The following is a 23,520-nucleotide window of genomic DNA, read 5'->3' as shown; positions in this document are numbered from 1 at the left end:
GCATCATTTATCAAAGCCAGAAACTGTAAAAGCAAAAAGAATAATCAGATTTTTAATTTTCTTTCAAAATTAACCAAATCTAAGCCCAAAACTGTGATACAGTATTTTGTCAATTTTTTTCTATGTGTCTCATTTAAACATTTGTCAAAAATAAATTATTTGCACCAACTAGGTTGGAGAAAAACAAAAAATGTGCACTCATTGGTACAATTGTGTACTCATGAGTGATTCAGCTGAAACCAGCAATAACATAACAAAAAACCAGGGACTTTTTGGTTGAACTGTAGGACGTGTTTAGACAGAGCAGATAGGAGGCAAGTATCGAGGTAAATTAAAAATGTAAGTAACAAAATAACTATTGCATTTAGTGTCACTTTTTTCCATTGTTGGTAACACCTGTGGGCACTTGGGAAAACGTTGTACATGTTGATTCCAGGTTTAGTAAATTTTTGTAAAGTAAATAATCACAGAAATTAAATTCTTATGATTTATGGCATTAGATTGTTGTTATACTGTGCAGAAGACACATTTGAGTGTCAGCTCAGCCGGCAGATATTTTCACCATAAAAGTTCTAAATAACCCACTGCACAGCCTGTTTAGCGCCAAATGTCTGGCAGATACTGTGTATAGTGATGAACATAATGAAGCAGAACAGACAAATAGTTCCTCCATGAGTTGGAAAAGACCAAAAATAGAGCAATAAGAGGTTTCCATTCAAATTTAGTGTAAACTGCAAAATTGCAAACTTACTTTAGCACAATGCTTGAGTGAATGTGCTTAATTACTTTCCAAGACTGAAAGTTGGAAGTTTTTGTACTTTTTATAACTTTTGCTTTGTTTTTGCACCTTAGAACTAGTTTAGGCTTAAATACTGAAATAGACTGTTTATGATACTAAAATTGATCATGAACACACAGCTTTCCACTGCTTAGCCACATTATTAGCAGAGGCCTGTACTACTAAAGCAGGATTTGAGGTTACTGAGGTAACTCTGGCTTTACAGGCTTACAGTGGTGGTTCAGTCCTAGCGGGGTACCTCACAATGCTATCTTATGATGCACATCCAACCTGCCCCGGAGCAGATTATGCTTGAGAGAACAGATCAACATGCAAAACAACATTTCCTTTGAAACAGTCTCTTCCCTTATAGAATACCACCACCATTCCTGGAAAAGCCCAGTCTGCAGGCAGCGAGAGGAAAAGATAAGAGTTTTGTAAGCTGCAAGCAATTTCAAAGTCATTTCATTGTTCTGTTTGCCTTCGCAGAGCAAAAATAATCCTAAAACAGAAACAGATTAAAACACTAAACCCTTATATCCCACTCGTTGACCCTATAAGATTTGCAGTAAGTCTACTTATCGGTCTGAATGCTGTTTCTATATTTGTTCTTTACTTGCTTCCAAAACTATTTGCAGGGTTGCAGCTAAAGATTTACATTTGCCTTACACGCCATAGGAATGAGACTGAATGTAGATTGGACATGAAGCCACTGGAGTCTTCCTCCACCTTACATGAAAATGTTTATTTAATTTTTTTTCTTTGAGCCTGAGCAGATGTGTTGCTTTCAGCCTGTATTGTGTTTTTAAACTCCTCATATTGTCATAATCTCAAAAATCACAGCTTATATGGATTTAGGATTATAGTTTGTTCTTCTGGTGAGAAATATGCATCTCTGCTCAGAAACCCTGGGTTGGCTTGTCAAGTTGATGATCAGCGTCAAGTGATCACTCAGCGCGATTGCATGTGTTAACTTTAGTGAAGCCAGAAAACAAAAATATATTCTGGCTATGTTGACTAGTTTTTCATTCTTGTTTTTTTCCTGAAAGGCGTTGCAGCTCTCCTCTTTTAGTCACATTTGTTTCTTTGATTTAACAGCAGCAACAAGCCCCTGCCCTTATAGTTTGCGCTTTTATTTGCAACAAGTAGGCAAATTTTGTTTGAGCAAAAACACCAGTTTTAGTGTTGCATTCTTTTCCCTCAGTTAATTTCTGTGCTATTTCAATAAAGCTGAGTTGAAACAACATGAGTGATAATGTTGCTGGATGTAGGAACAAATGGCCAAAAAATTATTTCAGTTTTAAACATCAATTATGTTAAATCTGCAGTTTCACAGCAACAGAAAAAATACAACAAATAAGACCAGTTAACTGTCTGCACCCACAAAAAAACTACAAGACAGCTGGCAGAGACCCAGACAGGTTTGAAGAATATAAACCCGTGTTCCTGTATCTGAGCCTTTTCTGGTGCATTTATGTCAGTGTTGACTCTTTAGACTTTAGTTGATGCACTAATTGACACAACAGATTTTTCAGCCTCGACCTGAACTCTCTGTCGCAGCTGTAGATTTAGTTTACATATTTCAGATTTCACCACCTGCCACCAACTGTCCAAAACTGCAGTCCAGTAATGTCCCGCTTCAAAACGCAGACAGCAGCTGATCCTAAAAAACCTCTTGTCCCAAATGAAAGGCTGATTTCACAGGCAGTCGACCTGAGCTAATATTGTCATCATCTGTTTGTTAATCGGACAGCTTGAGCTGCTGTCACAGCACGTGGAGTCATCATTATTCCAGTAATGTGCAGGTGCAGTTCAACCCAACAAGACAGACTTTTTTATACGACAATTAACCTCAGCTTCATGTCCTTCAGTGTGAACAGTCTGAAAGACCTGAAAGACAGTTTCTCATCTAAGAATAGTATAAAAACCAGTAATCCAAATATCTGTTTTCAATCATTAACATGTGTTTAAACTCTGAATTCATTATTATTTAGTTATTAATGCAAATAAAACTAAATACATAATTTTCACCAAAGCCAGAAGCATTGATTATGATAATCTCTCTACAATGAAACCTACAAACGTTCGAAGAGTCAGTCAGAACAAGCATCTTGGATTTTGAATCGATGAGACGATGATTATTTAAGTTTATGTGACTAAACTAGAAAAAAAATAGGAGAAAAAAATGATATCTTTTATAGGAATACATCTTGCTTTTACTTTGTATTCTAACAGGAAACTTACTGAGGTAATATTTCTATCAGTCTTGGATTATAGTGACATTTTACACACTCTGCAGTAAGATTTATTAATGGTGAGTTATAATCCTTGTGTTAGTGAGCTGTACTCTAAGACTGGGCGGATCTCCCTCTCTCTAAATTCACTAAAAATTAAATGAAAGTTGCCAAAAAAAAATTCTCTATCTTATTTATTAATGTTATGTTAAAGTTTGACAGTTGGGACAAAAGTAATGAAAGGCCCACATCCATAATTAGCCCCTTATATTTTTACTGTTTTCATGGTTTAGCATGACATTCTGTAGCGGGGTAGTTCTCTATCTAGAACCTTCTTTAACCACCTCACAGTCTGACCTTCTCTTCTAGCCCCTTGTTAAGCTCCTCTATTCCTGCTGGAGAAATCCTGCTCCCACAACGTCAGTGTGGAGCAAAGATCGTTGAATCCTGCCTGAGGAAACAGGATTAGCAAACTGAGAGACATTTTTAAAGTTAAAAGCATGAAGGTTGACATGTTTGAAACAAACAAAAATGCTGCAAAATGCTCTTAGTTTCGACTTTTCATAATTAAAGAAGGGAAACTAAGAACAGGTTCCTGTTTTTTTTATAATTTTGCTGGTCTGAAGTATAACATGAGTGCACTGCGTCACCATTGCTTGTTCCCTAATAACTTTGCTTGAATTCTTCCTGAACGTCTCATCTGTGGCTTTAACTTCCCCTACCCTCCACCGCCAGCTCAGTATTTCCTCACTTTATTGTGCATGCCACAATTTGCACTGCTGCAACGCTCACATTCCTCAATATCTGTGCAGCACAGCACTGTTTCTTTCCTGGTCAGTAACGGAACAGCAAAACTGACACTATAGAGGTCTTTGCCCAGCAGGTAAACCCAGAGACTGCTCACTTATTCCTTCTGCTTTACACTCAACAATCAGTCTGGAAATGTAAAAATCTCCGCTCAATCGTCTCTTACAACCAGAATCAAAATGTAATATTCTGAAGTTCACCCCCTCAGATTGAGCTGCTGCCATCTGATTATCTAATTCCACAGCTCAAAAGTAATAAAAGGATGTTGTATTAAAGGCTAAGCTGCTCATCTAATCTTCTCTCCCTAATCTCCACCCCTCACTGAATACAGGCACTCCGGGCTTCGCAGATGGAATGAGCAATGTTGCCTCAATCAGAGTTTCCCCAAAAATTATATATATAAAAAACAAACAAACAAAAAAACAAACAAAAGACAAAGTTAACACCTTGTTCATCTGGAGAGAGACAGTAAAGGTGGAATAATCCTATTTGTAGTTACAGCCAGGGGGATAAAAGGAAGATGAGAAATTAGTTCAGTAACATGAATGAACGTGGTGATAGTGTGCAAAAATGTGTATATGTGTGCGTTTGAGTCTCTCTGTCTGTGTGTGTGTGTGTGTGTGTGCGTACTTTTAATATCCCCAGATTTCTGCAACTCAGCCAACATCCTGCTTAAAAAGGGCCCTGAATTCTGTCATTTTGTGTTGTATAACTGTGTTTTTAATGCCAACAAGCACAAGAAGAGCATTGCACGCCTTGTACTGGTATCCCCTGAACACACACACATGAAATTTTAGTTTAACAGCTGGTATAAGGAAAATAATTCCAAATTCATTTTTAACTTTGTTTATTGCATGTTTTGTCTCTTTTTTGGCCAATTAATTACACTCGAATACAGGTAGATGGAGGTGGAGAGAAAGTCTGTAACCATAACTATACCATATCTTGTTCCTGTGTTAAAAAGTCAATCACATAGTTGCTGGTACTGGAATTTTTATGGTATTATCATATGTATACAATTAATATGATGTTAATAATTGATTTTTTTGTTATTGTGGTGCTCTTAATATCAACAGTAATGCAAAAAATTGTAGTGAAACATCGCTCATGAAGGATTTCATTGTCTGATTCATGCAGACTGATGTTATTTCATTCAAATGTTAAAGTTAGAAAGACCATTCTATTTCTGAGGTTTGCATTTCTTGAATTGATCTTGGAGTCTTTAAGCAGTCTTTGCACAGTCACCTTAAGGAGGCCACTTCGACTAATTGAATTAACCTCACCCTATTAGTTTGCAAGTTAGGCAGATCTGCCTAAGGGCCAGAAATATATTTAGTATCCGAATAAGACTGCATTTGCCAACATTATTTTTGTAGACAACAGTTTTTCACTTTTATTTGACACAGAAATCAAACACAAGCTTTCTGCAAGGTGCCCTTTTGTTGTTTCTCTTCATATCCTAAAAATATGTTGTAAAATATATTTCAGAATCACTGTTTATTAGGTTTAAGACATGATTTTAAATGAACTAATGCTAAATGTTGATCATTTTATGTTGGTAAATGTTGGTAAATCAGCTAAAGATCCTATTTTTAAACTAATGTGGCAATCCAGTCTGATGGGACGCCTGAGTCTGGCAGGAGAATAGTCATGGTGCTAACTTGGCACAAATCCCCTGGGAAAAATGGGAATTGAAGGCCGTCCAGCTGAGTATCCCAGGCTCTGTCTGAGCTCAGGTCCTGAGAAAATGTGTGTTTGTTCCTGTTTTGGTCAAAAACACAGATATTTTGTTCCAACAGAAGTAAACCCATGTACACAAACCACCCTCTTAGCCACTGCTTGTATGTTTCCAGTCAGATCTGGAAAAGAAAAGTTTTAAAGTCTTTTCAGGCCATTTTTGTGACACTCACTGATTTCCATCCTGGTCGTCCAAGAAATTGTCCATTAAAAACTTGGGGAGCGGGGCTGTAGGTGTTCCAAACATGGAGCTAAAGAGGCTCAAGCTAAGAAGAAACCCAAAGGTAGAGGGGCGAATGTGAAAACTGTCTGGTATCCTTCAAATCTGCTTCATGCATCGCTCTCCTTGGGGATTGGCTGATTGTAGGACGGGCTGCCCATGCTGATGGAGTTGGGGAAAAATGAAGGTATATATGGGATGACGGCCATCAGAGGGCTTGTCAGCGGGCTCTCCTCTCTGTGGGGCGTCATGGGGATGATGATGTCATCCGTGTCCCACACGTGGAAGGCGTTCGGGTGGGAGTGGGTGAGGGCAGGAGGCATGTGCAGGGGGGAGACTCCTTCCACATCTCCGTCTTTTTTCAGCTCCTCCTCAACGGGGCCCAACAAACAGTCTGTGGATGGACAGATGAGGAGAGTGCAACTTATTCCCATCATCATTACATTTTTAACATTTAAGCTCTGTGCATTTTTAAAAACTTCCACCTGAGAAACATCCCAAAATCCAGCCAGAATCGGCTCCACAAGGCCAAAATGAACAATGCCTGGCTCTATGGATGTGAGACACTTGGGAGACTTTTGAACTGCAATTTGTCTCTCTGTTCCCATCATGAGGCCAGAGAGAGATTCAAAGACTGAAAATGAAACTCTAAATTACTGAGTAAATAGCATAACCAGTGGACAACGATGATTGTGAACCTCAGCTGCAGCTCTGCTGAATTTGATGCAGCAGAAATGAAGCACAACAAACACTGCATCCATTTTACACATTAGCAGTATAATACTATACCTTATAAAAAGGGCTGTGGGATACATTTTAAAAAGAGATATAGCCTGGTCCTGGTACAAGAACCTTCAGAGTGAAAAGGGTTGTAGAAATTAATTTCTCTAATTTTTAAGGAACACTTTTTTGAAGCTGCTTTTAAACTACAAATACAAATAAAAGTGTTATTCTTTTGAATTAGTTTGTCCCTGGTATTAAAATAATCTTAAAAGGCAGTTTTTTTGGGATAAAATGCTCATCACTTTTGAAAGATTTTGAATTAAATCATATTAACTCGCACCACAAGACTATATGTCGAAATCTGCTGATGTTATCCAACAGCACAAAACCAAAATAAAACCTGCTAAGCTCCTGCATAAAACAAGAAGAATTCGTCATTCTACCTCTGATAGACTCCAGTACCTGTTATGTCCAGCATGAGGTCTTTGATGAGGTGACCCACAATAGCGTAAGCCACGGCGACCACAACCAGAGCGGCCATCAGGAGGTAGAGGACAGACTTGGGGAGCTGGATGAGGTCTCTGGGCGGAGGCTTGTACTCCTTGTACATTGGCTCCATATTATGAACCAAATACTGGAATGACTGTCCGCCTTCTGTGTAGTTAAAGCTGTCCATACTTCCAGAGTAGCAGCCTCCACTTCCACCACTGGGGAGTAGTTATTCCTTCACAATGAAAGCAACAACAACAACAAAAAAAAAATCCCAGTTTAATTTATCCTCTTGCTGAGATGTCACTGACAAGTCACAGTAAAATCAAAACATTTAATCAGTAAATATATTGTGTCAAAATTTTGCAGCTTCCAAATTAAACAAATCTGTAGCTCCAGTTCATGTTTCTTCACTTTGCCTTCAGTAGAATCAAGTTCTTATCAGTTCATCCTCCAGCAAAGAAATCAAAGGAAACATCAGGACGTTTCAGACAGCCTCTCTGCTGTGTGCTCTCTGCTGAAATAATCCAGACTGTGAGCGGTGACAGTTGCAGATAGAGAGGAAGGCAGGGATTAGTCTGCAAACCACAGCAGCGATCAATCAGCCCCTCATCCCATCCCCGTCCCAGCAACAGAGAAGTTAATCCACAACAATCTTGTGCACTGTAATGCTCTAACATAATGTTCCCACCCCCACCTATGCACACACATAAACAACGTACATTTACAGTTTCAGTTAAACATTTGGACACACCCACTCATTCAGGGATTTTTTTCTTTATCTAGAGCAACACTGAAGATGTTGGCAGCTGTGATTCAGATATTAGAGGGTTTTCAATTTATTGCAGGGAAAAGAGGGGCAAAAATTACAAGATGCTTTGTAAATAACTAGTTGTTTGGGTTTTTTTTTTTTTTTTTTAAAGAAAAGAAAAAAGCCATGTAAAGTGTTCACATTAGGAGCAACTTCGGGTTCAGTGTTGCCACCTGAGACTCAGCCGTCCATCTGAAAAGTCCTACACACTCATCGGCCATTTTATTAGATAAACCTGTTCAATTGCCTGTACAAATACTTAATCAGCCAATCACATGGCTGATCAATGCATTTAGGCATGCAGGCATAGTCAAGATACACTATATTGCCAAAAGTATTCGCTCACTCATCCAGATAATCAGAATCAGGTGTTCCAATCACTTCCATGGCCACAGGTGTATAAAATCAAGCACCTAGGCTGCAGACTGCTTTTACAAACATTTGTGAAAGAATGGGTCGCTCTCAGGAGCTCAGTGAATTCCAGCGTGGAACTGTGATAGGATGCCACCTGTGCAACAAATCCAGTCGTGACATTTCCTCGCTCCTAAATATTCCACAGTCAACTGTCAGCTGTATTATAAGAAAGTGGAAGTGTGTGGGAACGACAGCATCTCAGCCACCAAGTGGTAGGCCACGTAAACTGACGGAGCGGGGTCAGCGGATGCTGAGGCGCCACTGGACTCTAGAGCAGTGGAGATGCCTTCTCTGGAGTGATGAATCGAGCTTCTCCATCTGGCAATCTGATGGACGAGTCTGGGTTTGGCGGTTGCCAGGAGAACCATACTTGTCAGACTGCATTGTGCCAAGTGTAAAGTTTGGTGGAAGGGGGATTATGGTGTGGGCTTGTTTTTCAGGAGCTGGGCTTGGCCCCTTAGTTCCAGTGAAAGGAACTCTGAATGCTTCAGCATACCAAGACATTTTGGACAATTCCATGCTCCCAACTTTGTGGGAACAGTTTGGAGCTGATCCCTTCCTCTTCCAACATGACTGTGCACCAGTGCACAAAGCAAGGTCCATAAAGACATGGATGACAGAGTCTGGTGTGGATGAACTTGACTGGCCTGCACAGAGTCCTGACCTCAACCCGATAGAACACCTTTGGGATGATTTAGAGTGGAGAATGAGAGCCAGGCCTTCTGGTCCAACATCAGTGTGTGACCTCACAAATGCACTTCTGGAAGAATGGTCAAAAATTCCCATAAACACACTCCTAAACCTTGTGGACAGCCTTCCCAGAAGAGTTGAAGCTGTTATAGCTGCAAAGGGTGGACCGAGGTCATATTGAACCCTATGGATTAGGAATGGGATGTCACTTAGGTTCATATGCGAGTCAAGGCAGGTGAGCGAATACTTTTGGCAATATAGTGTATGTGTGGTTCCCACCGTTCAGCAGAGAGGAGAAGCTGTGATTTATTCAGAATTCAAAGCAACATTTAACCAATATGGTCAATGCAATTATTTGCAGCGTCAGACTGGTTTTACCTTAGGTTTTACCTTAAGAACTAATTTTTCTACTAGAGTATAAAAAAGTTAATTTATATAAAGTACAGGCCAAATGTTTGGAAGCAAGATCAGATCTGTATAAAAAAAATGATCATGGCTTCATTGGCATACTTTGCACCAAAATAAACAGGACTGTTATATAAGGAGTCACTCATTAGAATACATGTTTACTATAATTATCAGGTATTTGTATCTGTACTCTTGCTTCTTTACTCAGCTGTCTATTCATAGCCATTTCTCTGGTAGTTATAGAGATATGGACACATCTGAGATTTATTGGGATTTTTGTATGCAAACTCTTAAAAGTCAAAGAGCTAAAGTGAATGATGCAAACTGTGGTTTGTTTTTTACTTTTGCACTGAAGTTGTGACTCTTGCAAGTCTTCTCAGCTCTAAAACTAAGCCCTTCTTTTCTTTGTTAACATTTATGCAGCAATTGCCTGGTAACATCAATGTATACCTAAAGGTATATTGAGGAAAATGGTGCATATCAATGAAAGCAAAGTCTGATCATGCAGTAAATACATCCCAAAATCCATAGAATTCATACAGATTTTTAAAGTATTATATTCTTGCCTTTTAAAGAAAGACATTGCAAACAGAAACTTGAAGTTACTTCCAAATGTTTGGCCTGTACTGGCCTAGCTTCCAAACTTTTGGCCTGCAGTGCAGATTAACGATTTCACACGTCACAATTCAAAACACATTTCCAGACTCTGTGAGATTTTGAACCAGAGTGACGTGGTGCTGCATCAGGTGACCCGACCTTTATAAACACCCAACCTAAACCCTGCTGAGATGGTGTGGATTGATTTGGATAGGAGAGTGAAGAAAGAACAGCCAAGAAGTGCTCAGCTCGTGTTCAAGACTGTTGGAAAAGATCTGACCTGTGAAAGGTGGCTACTTTAACAACCTGAAATTTAAAACATATTTTGCTTTGTTTAATTCTTTCTGCTCACTATATCAATCCAAATGTCTTATTGAATACTCCCGATGTTTCCAGTATTGTTATACAATGTTGAACATAATTTTTTAAAAATTCTTGAAAAAGTAGATTTATCCAATCTTTTGACTGGTACTGTATCTTTTCATTTATTTATTTGTTTTTTTATTTAAACTAAATTACTTCATACTGAAATTTTAGCAGCTATAAGTAATTCTGTGTTTTAGTTCATTGTTACATTTAAGCTGTAATTGTTATATTTTATTATGTATCAGCCTGCACAGTCAAATCAAACTATTTTAATCATATTCAAACTGGCACACAAGGATAACAGGGACTATAAGAGGCTGCATTTACTATTCGTGTATTTTCACATTCTGACGCTACACAGGTAAGACCATCTCCTCATTTTGCATATAAATAGAAATATAATTATTAACTATGTGTGATTTTAACAAAATAATGTGCAGTTTTTGTCTTGTTTAGTCTTTGATAACACAAAAATCAACACTACAGCTATAGCTAGCATGATATAGCATGTTAGCCGTTATCTGGCTAGTACAGATTTAGCTACATGTTTCTAGAAATTCTGGCCTAATAACTAGAAAAACATTAAAAAAAAATTTTTAAATAGTGATTTTATTAGCAATTTGTTTGCAATTACTAAATTGGCTAGAAGGATTTTGGCTTGTTTAACTAATAATAATAGGAAAACCACAAAACCATAGCTATAACTAGCATGATGCAACACGTTAGCATTTGAGAGTTAGCCATATTTATCCAGCAATGCATTCCTAATAGCTATATAAATACATTTTTGGAAAGTACTACTATTGTAATTTGTTTGTAACACACTTCATACTTTGCAACTACATTAAATTTTGGTTTGCAACATGTAAAATTAATGTTATGTTTCATAAATAAGAGTGGTTAGCTCAAGCTAAAATATCTTTAGCTTGATTAACTGTACCTAGGGAACCGACTAACTGGCTGATTTATTTTCCTAATGTGACACAGTTTTTAAGTATTTTTAACAAGTGTGACTTTTTTGTTCAACTTAGATTTAGCCCTGCAGAGGCAATCAGATCAGAATGGATTTTTTCTTTGAGGACCTTCCATCCACCTCCCAGTCCACTCCCAAGAAAGGTCATGAGGAGTCACAGATGGTAATACTATGGAAATGATGATAAGATTATTTGATTTTGTGAGAACAAGCTATTCATTTGTGGGAACACAGTACTACTGAAACAGCTGCACACGAGGATGTAAGCATTAAAAAATTTGATCAATACATGATAAAACAAATTCAAAGTCAAGTCAAGCCATGTTCTTTAGATAACGTATTTAAAACAACAGCTGTTCAGCCAAAGTGCTTTCCAGTAAAGAGATAAGACAGGCATTGTGAATTTAGCAAACCATTTTAAATATTAATGGTTTGCTGTTATTTATTATATGATTTCACCTGAGTAGCTATTACTGTTAAAGCCCTACACAATTTTATAGAATATAAATTTACCTGACTTTTTACCTGGATTAAATATCCAGGTTAAGACTTTATTTTACTTTATTTTAGACATTATTATATCAGATTATATTATATAATAAATTTCCTGACTTCTTAAAAATCTTATACAATACAAAATTATACATGGAAAACTCTAACCATTTTCTTATAAACAACCATAATGACAACAGTGGAGATAGAGGACCATTTTTTATTGGAAAGCAACCTCCAGCAGAACTAGGCTCAGGTTTGGCAGTCATCTACCTGGAGCGGTTGGAGTAAGGTTATAGGGGAGACAGAACTACATTTTGCTTCAACAAGTTCAAGTCTTGCTCTAAAAGGATTTCAGAAGTAAGATTTTTAAAAAAAACAAATCTTATGAAGATTTAAGGGGTTCTGCAAAATTATGCTTTAATACTCAATGTTTCTGTCGGCTATTGTGCAAATGGTGATGATGGAAGTATGTCAAGTAGTTTCTTTGTTAACATGTCCATACAGAGAGAAGACACAACTATGGATTCATCAAGAGGGATGTCCTCAGTCGTGAGCATGACTGACAGTCAAGAGCAATATAGCAGGTACAGAATCACCATTACTAAAGATTGACTCCACTGTTCCTGAAACAATAAAACTACATGTTCTCATTTAAATGTGTGTACACCAGCGTCTGTTGTAGCTCCAGCATAGAAGACATCAGCAGAAGAGCACAGGAAATGGTCGAGAAGATTAACCACAGCCGCACCAGTGACCAGAAGGTGATGGACAGCTTTGAGGAGAAGTTGCTGGACAAGGTACAAAACTTATTTCATGCATCTGGTTTGAATCGTTATGGGGTCATGCCAAATCAGTTCATCACATTTTTTATAATTCCTGCTCAACTATCTGTGATCTGCCTGAAATTTTTATGTCATAAAACATGGATATATCTATGAAGATATACGTGGAATTTTAGCTTGATATATGAAATACTTTACAAGATAAAACCTTTTAAAAGTTGCAAATTTTTTTTTGTGCATTTAAACTTGAGTCTTTATTTGATGGACAATAACTCGGGAATAATCAAAGATAAAAGTTGCTTAGATATATTTGGAGAACTATTTTCATCCAACTATAGCTGTTCTACTTTGATTAAGCAAGCTAGTAATATTTTTGTTTCTGTGTCCAACTTGTTATATCTACACAATCAGTTATGACACCAATAACTTTCTTTTCATAGTAATTATTAATTTTTCATGATTTTATTTCATATTGAATATATTCTAGGTTTTGTTTTGTATTATTGTGACATGCAAATGCATAAGAATCAGAAATTATCACTAATTTTTGCATTATGATTTTTTTTGATTATGAAACTTCATGATTGCTTCCTTATTACCACACCTATAACAAAAAATATATGATCTATTTGTCCTATATTGCAAACTCTGAATCAATGGTATGATGAAAAATAACAGTAAAAATTTCAGACTTTTATCCTTAATAGTTCCGTAGATATTGTCATCTAAATGTTCAATGTGTGAAAAAGATGTGCTTAAAGTTAGTTGACGGGCTTATATACTAATCAAAATGTCACAAATACCATTTTATTATTGTTAGCTTATGATAAATACAAGCTTCAAGCAAATCAGAGATAGTCAAGGTCCCTGATGGTTTGAGATGAAATAAGTCAATAGTGAGTTCTTTTATGATTTAAAGTAGTAAGTTGAACGTAGATTGAAACCTCTGTTCTGTTATAGTTTCCGATCTGGCTGATGATCTGATTATTTCCCTATGTCAGGTGAGAGAGATGTGCCAGCAGATGAAGGGACACATGTACACAGTCTATGAGGAGAACAGTGATGAGATGCAGGTGAAGCTGCAGGAGCTTTCAGAGGTGCTGGAGAGCTGCACGAAGCTCAACAGCGAGCTGCTGGAAGCCACTCGGGCCCTGACACATCTTAGAGAGGGTCTGGCAATCTCCCAGAAAGAACCGTGAAAAACTAGTGATGATCTGACATTAATGTTGCTCTGAACTGGTTAAAAAGTTACTATAAATAATTAGCTAATTTGTTCATTATTATATTGAAAATTCAGAGTAACTGAAGCTATTTGACCACCTGCTGGTATTAGTTTTGTTTTGCCTTCAGGTTTGTTCTTATTCTTCTTCAAAGAATACACAGGTGACTCTTTTTTTAGGACAGTAGTTGAGGTTAAAACTCACAATTTCACACAAAGAAAGCAAAAACAAGAGCTGAAATCCATGTTTTATTTATGTTCAGTTTCAGCATCTGTTGAGTCAATAAATAAACTTACAATGAACAAGAACAAATAAACCAAATTGTTTGACTCTGGTGTTAACATTTTTAAGTTTTTTGTATTATCATGGTCTTTATAGTGATGTATTTATATATTCATATTCATCTTAGATGCTTCAGCAACAATATAGGATTCTTGAAACTGACATTGACCATGGTATTAATCTTAATAGGACTTAAACTGGGTACAAGGTAGGAAGGGGTCTCCACATACAGCATTTCAGCCACACACGTTCACATGTTCCCACTCATTCAATGCCATTTATTTACATATTGACTCATCACAAGATATGCCACAACTTTTACACGTACCATGCCAAACGTACCGTTTTAGCATGTCAGCTACACAAACATCATATCTCAGTTGGACCCAATGGATTGTCAGACTGACCTTACATATTACTAAAGATAACAAACAGAGGTAGTAATAGACAGCTTTCCATAGTAGTCTGAAACTATTAATGTGATGCAGTATTTGTAAGTTACCCCAACGTGCATCACGTTAGCCAAATAAACCCTCAATAGTTTCCAGGCAAATGTCCAAAATGTGCACACCACAAACGAAGAAGTGGAAAGGTGCAAGACAAAAAACAGATGTACTTTAAAGGCCTTTAATGAGACAGCTTTAAAATATAATTACTCATTTAGAGCCTAAAAGTGTGCAGATCTTTAACTGACCTCAAGTCTGTACACATGTAATTTTACATGAATCGGTAGCACACGGTGTCCCACGTCATATCGAGACATTCAAGGTGACGGAGGTCGTTTACTTTTCAACAGTGAAAGACTGCAGTCCAGTGATGGCTCTGCCCAGGATCAAGGCATGAATGTCATGAGTTCCTATGCAGAAAAATAAAAACTAAATCAATAAAACATAAACAAGCCTTTTTCACATGTAAAGATACTTAAATTTATCACTGCATTGCCCTGAAACTGATGTGATATTTTAAAAAACTATTTTAGCTACAATAAAGGACATTTTCGGTATTTTACAATAACCGTCTGATTTTTGCATCACAAAATATGATTAAATCTGACAAAAAATGGGTGAAAAATAGGCAATAATACAGTCTATGTGAGTAATAAGTGCATTGCTGGCCTCTGGTGGTGAAAATATACTACTGCAGCTAAAGTTTGACTTCTTTTTGTTTGTTTTAAAATTATAGCACTGTGCCCTGTTCATACAGTCGCTTACCCTCATATGTGTTGACAGCCTCCAGGTTCATGACGTGACGGATGATGTGGTACTCGTCCGCGATGCCGTTTCCTCCCAGCATGTCTCTGGCTTGTCTGGCGATGTCCAGGGCCTTCCCACAGCTATTCCTCTTCAGCATAGAGATCATCTCTGGTGCTGCTCTGTTACGATGAAAACACACACATTAAAACGACACCGTTGCCGTTTCTGCGGTAGAACAAGCTAACAAAGAGAGCAGCATGAGAGTCAGTCCTCACTTCTTCTCATCTATAAGTCTTCCCAGTGCCAGACATGACTGCAGCCCAATGGTGATCTCTGTCAGCATGTCAGCCATCTTCTTCTGCATCAGCTGGTTCCTGGCCAGTGGCACACCAAACTGGATTCTGATTGGATGATGAAAAGGCAAAAGAAGGAAAAAAAAATGGTAATGTTCACACCTTTTTCATTTCATTTTCATGTTACTATGTCTGCAAAGGTCACACATTGTAGATAAGATGTCATGTACCTGTCCAGAGTGTACTGTCGGGCAGCGTGGAAGCAGAATTCAGCAGCTCCCAAAGCTCCCCAGGCAATGCCATACCGGGCGTTGTTCAGACACCCAAAGGGACCCTGGTCACAATAAAAGAAACTTTAGATTTATTCATTCATTCAGCCTTGAGTCAAATTTGGAGTATATTAAGTTATGAAGGCCTCATTTACAATGTATCTGAGTAAGAAACTTGCATAACAGTAACAAAACAAGAGCAGTTGGAAGCAAAATAAGATATAATTAAAAAGGCTGAGTTGCCCCAAGGACAAAAACAAGTTGAGCTTTAATTTGTTCTGCAGGTTATTCCAGGTTGCAGAAGCTCAGCGAGTGAAACCAGATTTTCAAGCTCAGTAAAAACAGCTGGCACCTGCAGCATAATCCAATCCTTTGATATGTTGTTTGATGTATGACAAGAGCCACATTAAAAGATAGTAATGAGGTAATCTAGGGAGGTTAAAAAAAAAACAGTAAGGGCCTTATGAATAAATCAAACCCAGAGAGTAAAGGCCACCCGACCTCCACATTGTAATAAATCCTAATGCAGAGTGACAAACAGCATCCAAGGGCTTCAAAGTATAACATGTCACCATAATCCAGAACTGATTGAAAACTTGCCTTAACAAGCATGTCTCCATAATGCAGTGAGAGACATGATTTAATACTAACAAAGGAATCTTTTTATTTTCATAGTTCAGGCAGCATATTTAAAACTGTGCTTCCTATATATACATATTCCGAAGCATTTCTCCTCTGTAACCCTTTACATATTTGTGCCTTTCATAGTAGACATAAGAATGTCAAACAATATTTTTGGCTGTGGCAAAGATCATGCATTGGATTGTTTTAATCTTAAATTTATATAATATTATAGTGGTATTAATAATAATATGATAATAATAAACTGTATTTTTATAGCACTTCTCAGGATACATGCTACATACATAGTGCTTCACACTGGCAGCAAATGAAGCATCAAGCTTAAAGGCAAGGAAGAGAACAGATTTATATAAAAACCAATGCATGGTAGGAAAGATACAATAAACAAAAGACCTATAAAAATACCTTTGTAGGATAGGAATGGTAAAAATATATAATAAATAAAATAAAAGACAGTTCAGGAAAATTGAAACTCATGTAAAATCAGGGAAGCTGTCAAGTAAAAATATGTTTTAAAAAGGAATAAATTTTTTTTTACTGACTTTATGCGAATTTAATGCAACTTGTAACTCAGCAAAACGGTCCTGATGGACTTTGACAGCATAATCTATAAATGTACCGTGTGTCTTTAGCATATTAGCATTAATGTTGCAGTATTAAAGTCACTTTCATTTGTTGGAGCTGAGCTTGAGCAAAGAGAGGAACCACTTACACCAAGACCAGAGACGTTGGGCAGCAGGTTCTCCTCTGGAACTTCTACTTCATCCATCAGGATCATACCAGTGGCGGACGCCCTCAGGGAGAACTTGCCCTCAATCTTTGGGGTGGCGAAACCCTTCATTCCACGCTCCAAGATAAAACCTCGCACTCTGCCATCTTCACACCTGGCCCAGACGACTGCGATGTCTGCCACGGGGGAGTTTGTGATCCTAGCCGAGCGAGAGCAGTCAGAAACAAAGAAAAATTCTGTTGATTTCACCCAAAAGAGAGAAGCAGCCTGTCAACTTCTGTGAGTCACTGTAACTTTTAGATATTATTAGTCTTCAATAACATTGGATTCTAGATCTAAAATGTAATAGTATAAGCTCTTAACTTTACTATGTTAAGTCTCTGGTGATTTCTAAAGTTGTGGATTGATGCTTCATTACTAAAACTGAATTAAATAACACATGCCATGTGCAGGGCACGTTGATTAAACTGTCTCCCTGCCCAAAATGTGAAGGACAGACTGAATTTTCTCTCTCTTTTTGCAGAACTAAGTAAGATAATACTTTTATAGCTACAGTATAGTATTTATTTATAGTATTTACAATACAAATTTTCTGCTATTTTGTTACCATAAATGTTTTCCTGGTGCCCTCAATGCTTTAAGTTTTCATCTACTGTGAAATTCCCTATCTAGTGCTGTGTCTACCATCTTATGTTTGTCTCATTTTAAGCTAGACAGTTTTGAGAAAACACTTGATCAGGAAAGACAAAGCTGCTGTTATGTAGCTCTCTACTTACTAGTACTATAGTCAACCTGAAAAAGTCTTGGCTGATTGAAAATGTGTCTACTTCTTAACCAATCAAAAGGTTGCAAGGGGAAAAATCTGCAAATTGTAGATGCAGTAAATCAGCCACAGTGCACTGAATTCTCTACCTGCTGTCCATATTAGCCTAAACACACCAGAAATAAACAGAAAAAGCTAACCTTTAAAGCATATTGAATCATTATAACTTCATTATTTTATATTGCAATGATACCTAAAAGACCCCAAGCAGACCAATGCAAGCCTGCACATAATCATATGATATCTGAAAATGGAAATATGCCAACAAAAGAACTAATGATGAATACAGCACAGACAGATTTGCCTACAAACGCCACCATTATATGTCAGTTTGTGCGCTGTTCATAGTTTTCAATTGTGTTTTTGGGCATCTGTTTAAACAAAATGCAGCCCAGACATGGTGTCAGTTAGTTTGAAGTTGACTTCAGTAAATGTTAAATAAGTCATTGTTAGGTCGGATGATTCCGAAGTTGTGAAAAAATGACTGTCTTCACACTTCACTGTATCTTCACAGGTCGTCTGTTCTGTCTGCTGTCAAAAATAATGACTTTTTGTCTGAAAGATTATTGATGCAGTGCTGTTCTCCCAATGAATCTGGCAACTGTTCCAATAATGAGAAGTTGCTCAAATAACAGCACATCGACCCACCAGTCGACCTGGAGGTTACATCCCGACTACTTACCAGGTCTTGGCTCCGCTGATGGAGAAGGTACCACTGGATGGGTTGTACTTGGCCCTCGTCTCCATACTGCTGGGATCACTGCCGTGGTTTGGTTCTGTCAATCCAAAGCAGCCCAGGATTTCTCCACGAGCTGAACACACACACAAGGAACAAAATGGATTAAAACAAAGGTATCTTGAGCCTTTTCTTTTCTATCTGAAGTGTCACGTTACAATTGCAAAAAGTGTCACACTAACCAAGCCGAGGCAGGTACTTCTCCTTCTGGGCCTCTGTGCCGTAAGCATTAATCGGGTGCATGACCAGCGAGGATTGGACGCTCATGACGGAACGATAACCGCTGTCCACTCTCTCAACCTCCCTGGCAATCAAACCGTACGCCACGTAGCTCGTACCTGCACAGCCGTAACCTGCAGCACAGGACAACAGAAAACAGAGTGGATTTTTGCAAACAAAAGAGCAGGACATTCTTGAGAAATCTTGCAGTGAAAACACATGAATCTAATGTGAAAGAACACAAATATTGTGTACTGTAATCAGTCCACTATAGGGCGGGATTAAAACTTGAAAAAAATGATGATATTGCTTTGTTTTTGCACCTTTAATAGTTGGGCCTAAGACGCCCAACTCTCCCATCTCTGACACGATCTCACGGTGGAAATCTGCATGTTGGAAAAACCAAAAATTACAATCAAACATTCAGCAGCAACTTCTTCAATGGCTGCAAATCACAGTCTGACCAAAAAGGGCCAAACCTCACAGCGATTTATTTTGTGTTATGGAAATATTTTTAAATTTTTCTCTTTTTGAATAATCCTGCTTAGCTCACGTTCGTGTCTGTTGGCCATGAGGATGCGGGGCATGAGCTTTTCCTGGCAGTAGTCACGGAACGAGTCCCGGATCATGATCTCCTCCTCTGTCAGCTGACCCTCCAGATCCAGGGCGTCCCTCCAGTTGAATGCCACCTTGGCTGAGGGTCAGATCAGATGTACACACACACATATACACTATGGTTATGTCACTGTCACATGCAGGAACACCACACGTGAAGCTATCTGACCAGACTCATTAAAAGTCCACTTACGTGTCTTTGCTGGCTTTCTGACTTCTTCAACATCTGAAGGACGCAAAGTAAAGGCAGGTTACGTATCATTTAAGACAAAAATACAAAACTTATTCCTGTTTTCACCTCATGTATATGCTCTTTCTAAATGTAAATATGCCACTTGCTACATCGCGGCTCTTTAGCACTGTGAGGCCAAACTTTATCTTTTCACTTCTTTGTACGTATTGAATAGATTAATAATTTCAGTTGCACCTTTCACTGTTGCAGCAGCTGTTCCTTGAGCTCTGGAAACAGTGACTGCAGCACATTTCTGGCTGCTGGAGAGGAGACGTGTAACAGCGCTTCTGAGAGCCATGAGTTTACTGAACATGAAGAGAAGAGAAAATGAAAAACAAATTGAATGGGAGTCACTTTAAACATCAGTTAATCAAGTATAAACACACTTGAGGCACACAGCCCGGTGTCGCACATCTCATATGCAGTGTCTTAGCAGGACAGCAAACACACATTTTGGATAGATTTTGTCATTATTATCATTCAGTGTGTGGCAAGATAGGCATTTGCATTTAATATATTATATGTTCTATCGAACTGCGGCCTGTTTAAAGCATTTCACACGAGCCAGAACACACTAACATGCTTCCCTGTGAGTAGTTTTTACAGCACTGCAAGCCAACTAGACCAACGTGAGTTTATCCACAGAACAATGGAAACATTTATCCGTTCGGTACCTTTTGTTCTCTCGCTGGGTTTATCTGATGATCCGATCACTCCACGTTGGTGACTCGAGCTGTTAAAGTTGCTTAAGTAATAGTTCTGCCGAGCACACGTCACAGAAATACGTAACGTCAAACGTGGGCGCGCCCGGCCGCCATGACAGGTGAGGCAAAGCGCACCGGAGAGACGCGTGGCGCAGGCGTGACGCAACACTTGCGCGTTACACAACTAACTTTTCTCAGATGGAAAACAGTTTCGTGGGATAAATTGCGGAGTTTCCCTGTTGGGGGTGTTTGAGGAGCTTGCTGTGCCGCGTGTGTGACTCAGTTTGAAGCTGCTGCGCGTCTGTAAAGGGACTTTTCTTGCGCGTTTCCACGCTCAACATGGCGCTCTGGCGTGGACTTGTGCGCCGGGGAAGAGGAGGGTGTCGTCCCGCCGCCTTGCAGCTCATTGGCCGGTAAAATTAGGAGCCATGTACAGAATGTCTGGCCCGCACCTTAGTTTTGTAAGTGGCAATGTCAACACACCCCGTGGACGCTACAGCTGACAGAGGAGCCAAACAAACACAGCATCAAAGACAAACTGAGATGAAAATTTTAACTTTTGAACCCGAAATGAGGAGATCCAGCGTCTCTGTTGTGGCAGTTTGTTGTCATAGTTTGGCTCCACTTGTGCCCTCAGAGGAAAGGCTCGCTGTAAATCAATACTAAGTTGTCCTGACAGAGAAAATGCTCCCATCCGCAGGACAGGAGAGGTCACTGGCTGTTTACACGTTTGTGTAAATGATATGCTTTGGCCTTCAAAGTTAGCAGATCTCAACCCAGCAGAACACTGATGGCAGATTTTCCATTGATGTACTAACAGTAGTAATGATAATACATACTTTGAAGCAGAAATTAAAATACACATAAAACCAAGCAGACAAAACACCAAATAAGATAAGTTAAGACAAACTTTATTGGTCCCACAGTGAGGAAAGTTCACTGTTACAGCAGCTCCAAAAGAAAAAGTATAAAGGCAGTACAAGAATAAATAAGAAAAAACAGTGCAAAAAGTGCAGAGAACATTATATACAGATGATGTTTTTATATAGAAGATATATAGAAATATATTAAAAGCACAGTTCAAAGAATGAATAATTAATTCAATTCATTTCAGTTCAGTTCAATACATGTGAATTCCACTTGGGGTAGTTCATCAGAAACACTTGTAGGTTAAACTACACACAACAAAGTATACACAACCACACATATGCTTGCAATAATGTGTCCATGTACACACACATCTAAATACCCATACGATTCATAATAAATGAATTTTAATAAATAAGATTAAATAAAATTCAGTGTTGCATTGCACCTTATGAAGTATTTAAAAGACAAATACTGAAAGGAATGAATGATGTGGAGTGTTGGTTAGTTTTACATGGAGGTAAAGCAAAACATCCTGATGTGCAGAGACAATTCCAGGACAAGTAAACCAACACAGTAAGAAATATATGAGGATCAAAGTAAAATATTCAAGAACAAAATTAAATAACTGCCTTTAAACCAGTCAAGGAAAGCGGAGATTTTCAGTAATATTCTAAAAGAAGACACAGAAAATCTGAAGACAATTTCTATTTGTTTTTTTTCCTGGTGTTTGTCACCTTTCTGTAGACTATATGCCTTTAAAGTTGAAGTTAGGGTAATATAAAGAAAGAAAAAGGAACGAAAGCAGAGAAACTGCAAGACTCACAAATTCAGGCGACAAAATGTCAGTAAAATCAAATGGCCACTAGAGATTGGATGTTTAAAATGGTCTTCTAGTCCCTCTCCAGTCATTGATTAAACCCCTAAAATATCACCTCTGTGTGTCTCAGTTACACATTGAGAGGTTTTGTTTTTCCATGAAAGTAATCCGTTCGTACCCATGAGTTTCCCACCATGCAACCTGATGAGATTGTTTGCTTATGTTTTTGTTTTTTTCACTGAAAGGGTTTTTTAGAGACAAAAATCAGATTGCCTTTTTGATATGCAAACAGCTATTGTTGGTGTTTTTTCTATTTGTAAGATACCGGTTACTTACATTAAATTAACTACCAAAAATACCAAGAAGCTTTGTAAAATGCATTTTTGTTTGGTTTGACAGACTTCAGATTAATAATGTGCTCTAAGGATTTTCTTAAGAAACCTGATAACATTTCTTACCTTTAAATTATTCATTGCTTTACCAACAAACCTGCACATGAGACTTTGATGGTCTGATGGTTCCAGGCAGTTGAGTTATGTCATGAGTGAGACACTTTCAAATGTTTGTCAGGGGATTAGTTTGTTTTTGTACGAATGTCATCCACTTGGTTCTGTGTACATCACAGTGTTGTTGTTTATCCCCTTGTTGTTAAATATCCATGCTGCTGTAACAACAGAAGTCCCTCTGGGGATAAACAAAGTCTGTTTAAGTCTAAATGCTTGTGATCAGAGAGTTTGGATGCCACATGTTTGGGCACTTTATTGTGTTTCTCTAGGTGTTTCTATGCAGTTTTTGACCTTTGCGATGGGAGTTTATGCAACAACTTTTAAGTGGGTGTCAAAGTAGCATTTACATGAATGGAGTACAAGGTTTCTCTGCAGATCATTATACCAAGATGTTCATTGTTATTTACTTCAGCTGTCAGTAGTAGTAGGCCAGCATTTTTGTCATTAAGGCACATCTAAGTTATGATAATGCAGACCGTTGTGACAAATCCTTGACTATCTCGGCTCCGAAATCATTTATGAGCTTAACTCTCTCATGTCAGGGGTCATATAGTTAAAAAGTCTTTTCACAGATTAGAGAACCCCTCTTCTTAAAGACCCCTCTGGTGAAAATCTTTTTTTTACCTTGCGAGCATGTCCGTAAATTATTTTTTACATGCTGCAAGACATTTCAAGAGCAAAATAATTTGTCAGTTCCATATCTAGGCAATTGTACTTAGAAACTGTAGTGTATTGATGACATTCTCAAAAACACATGTTCAGACCATAGACTGTTTGACTCAGGCAACCTTACGTCCATAACAAACCTCAGGACCCAGTCTTCAAAACTTGTCTGCTTTCTGTAT

The 23,520-nt window shown here is 38.1% G+C and overlaps 2 protein-coding genes across 2 annotated transcripts; one reads left to right on the top strand and one right to left on the bottom strand.

The window, feature by feature from the left end:
- The first annotated feature begins 10,557 nt into the window (after positions 1-10,557).
- Positions 10,558-13,723, top strand: syce2 (synaptonemal complex central element protein 2). Its single transcript, XM_035957820.2, has 5 exons — positions 10,558-10,635; positions 11,306-11,410; positions 12,247-12,326; positions 12,413-12,539; positions 13,526-13,723. Exons 2-5 carry the CDS (start codon positions 11,336-11,338, stop codon positions 13,721-13,723), a joined length of 480 nt encoding a protein of 159 aa, XP_035813713.2. The 5' UTR covers positions 10,558-10,635; positions 11,306-11,335.
- Positions 13,724-13,979: 256 nt separating this feature from the next.
- Positions 13,980-20,595, bottom strand: gcdha (glutaryl-CoA dehydrogenase a). Its single transcript, XM_023291575.3, has 12 exons — positions 20,453-20,595; positions 19,974-20,083; positions 19,740-19,772; positions 19,485-19,625; positions 19,255-19,317; positions 18,895-19,065; positions 18,659-18,788; positions 17,136-17,352; positions 15,743-15,846; positions 15,495-15,620; positions 15,238-15,398; positions 13,980-14,882 (listed from the first exon to the last, which is right to left on the bottom strand). The coding sequence occupies exons 2-12, from the start codon at positions 20,074-20,076 to the stop codon at positions 14,809-14,811; spliced, it is 1,323 nt and encodes a 440-aa protein (XP_023147343.1). The 5' UTR covers positions 20,077-20,083; positions 20,453-20,595; the 3' UTR covers positions 13,980-14,808.
- Positions 20,596-23,520: the final 2,925 nt, after the last annotated feature.

Source organism: Amphiprion ocellaris, chromosome 4 (assembly GCF_022539595.1).
Source record: "Amphiprion ocellaris isolate individual 3 ecotype Okinawa chromosome 4, ASM2253959v1, whole genome shotgun sequence".
NCBI classification, from domain to species: domain Eukaryota; kingdom Metazoa; phylum Chordata; class Actinopteri; family Pomacentridae; genus Amphiprion; species Amphiprion ocellaris.
Note: the sequence above shows the minus strand (reverse complement) of the source record. Positions and strands in the feature narration are given on the sequence as shown.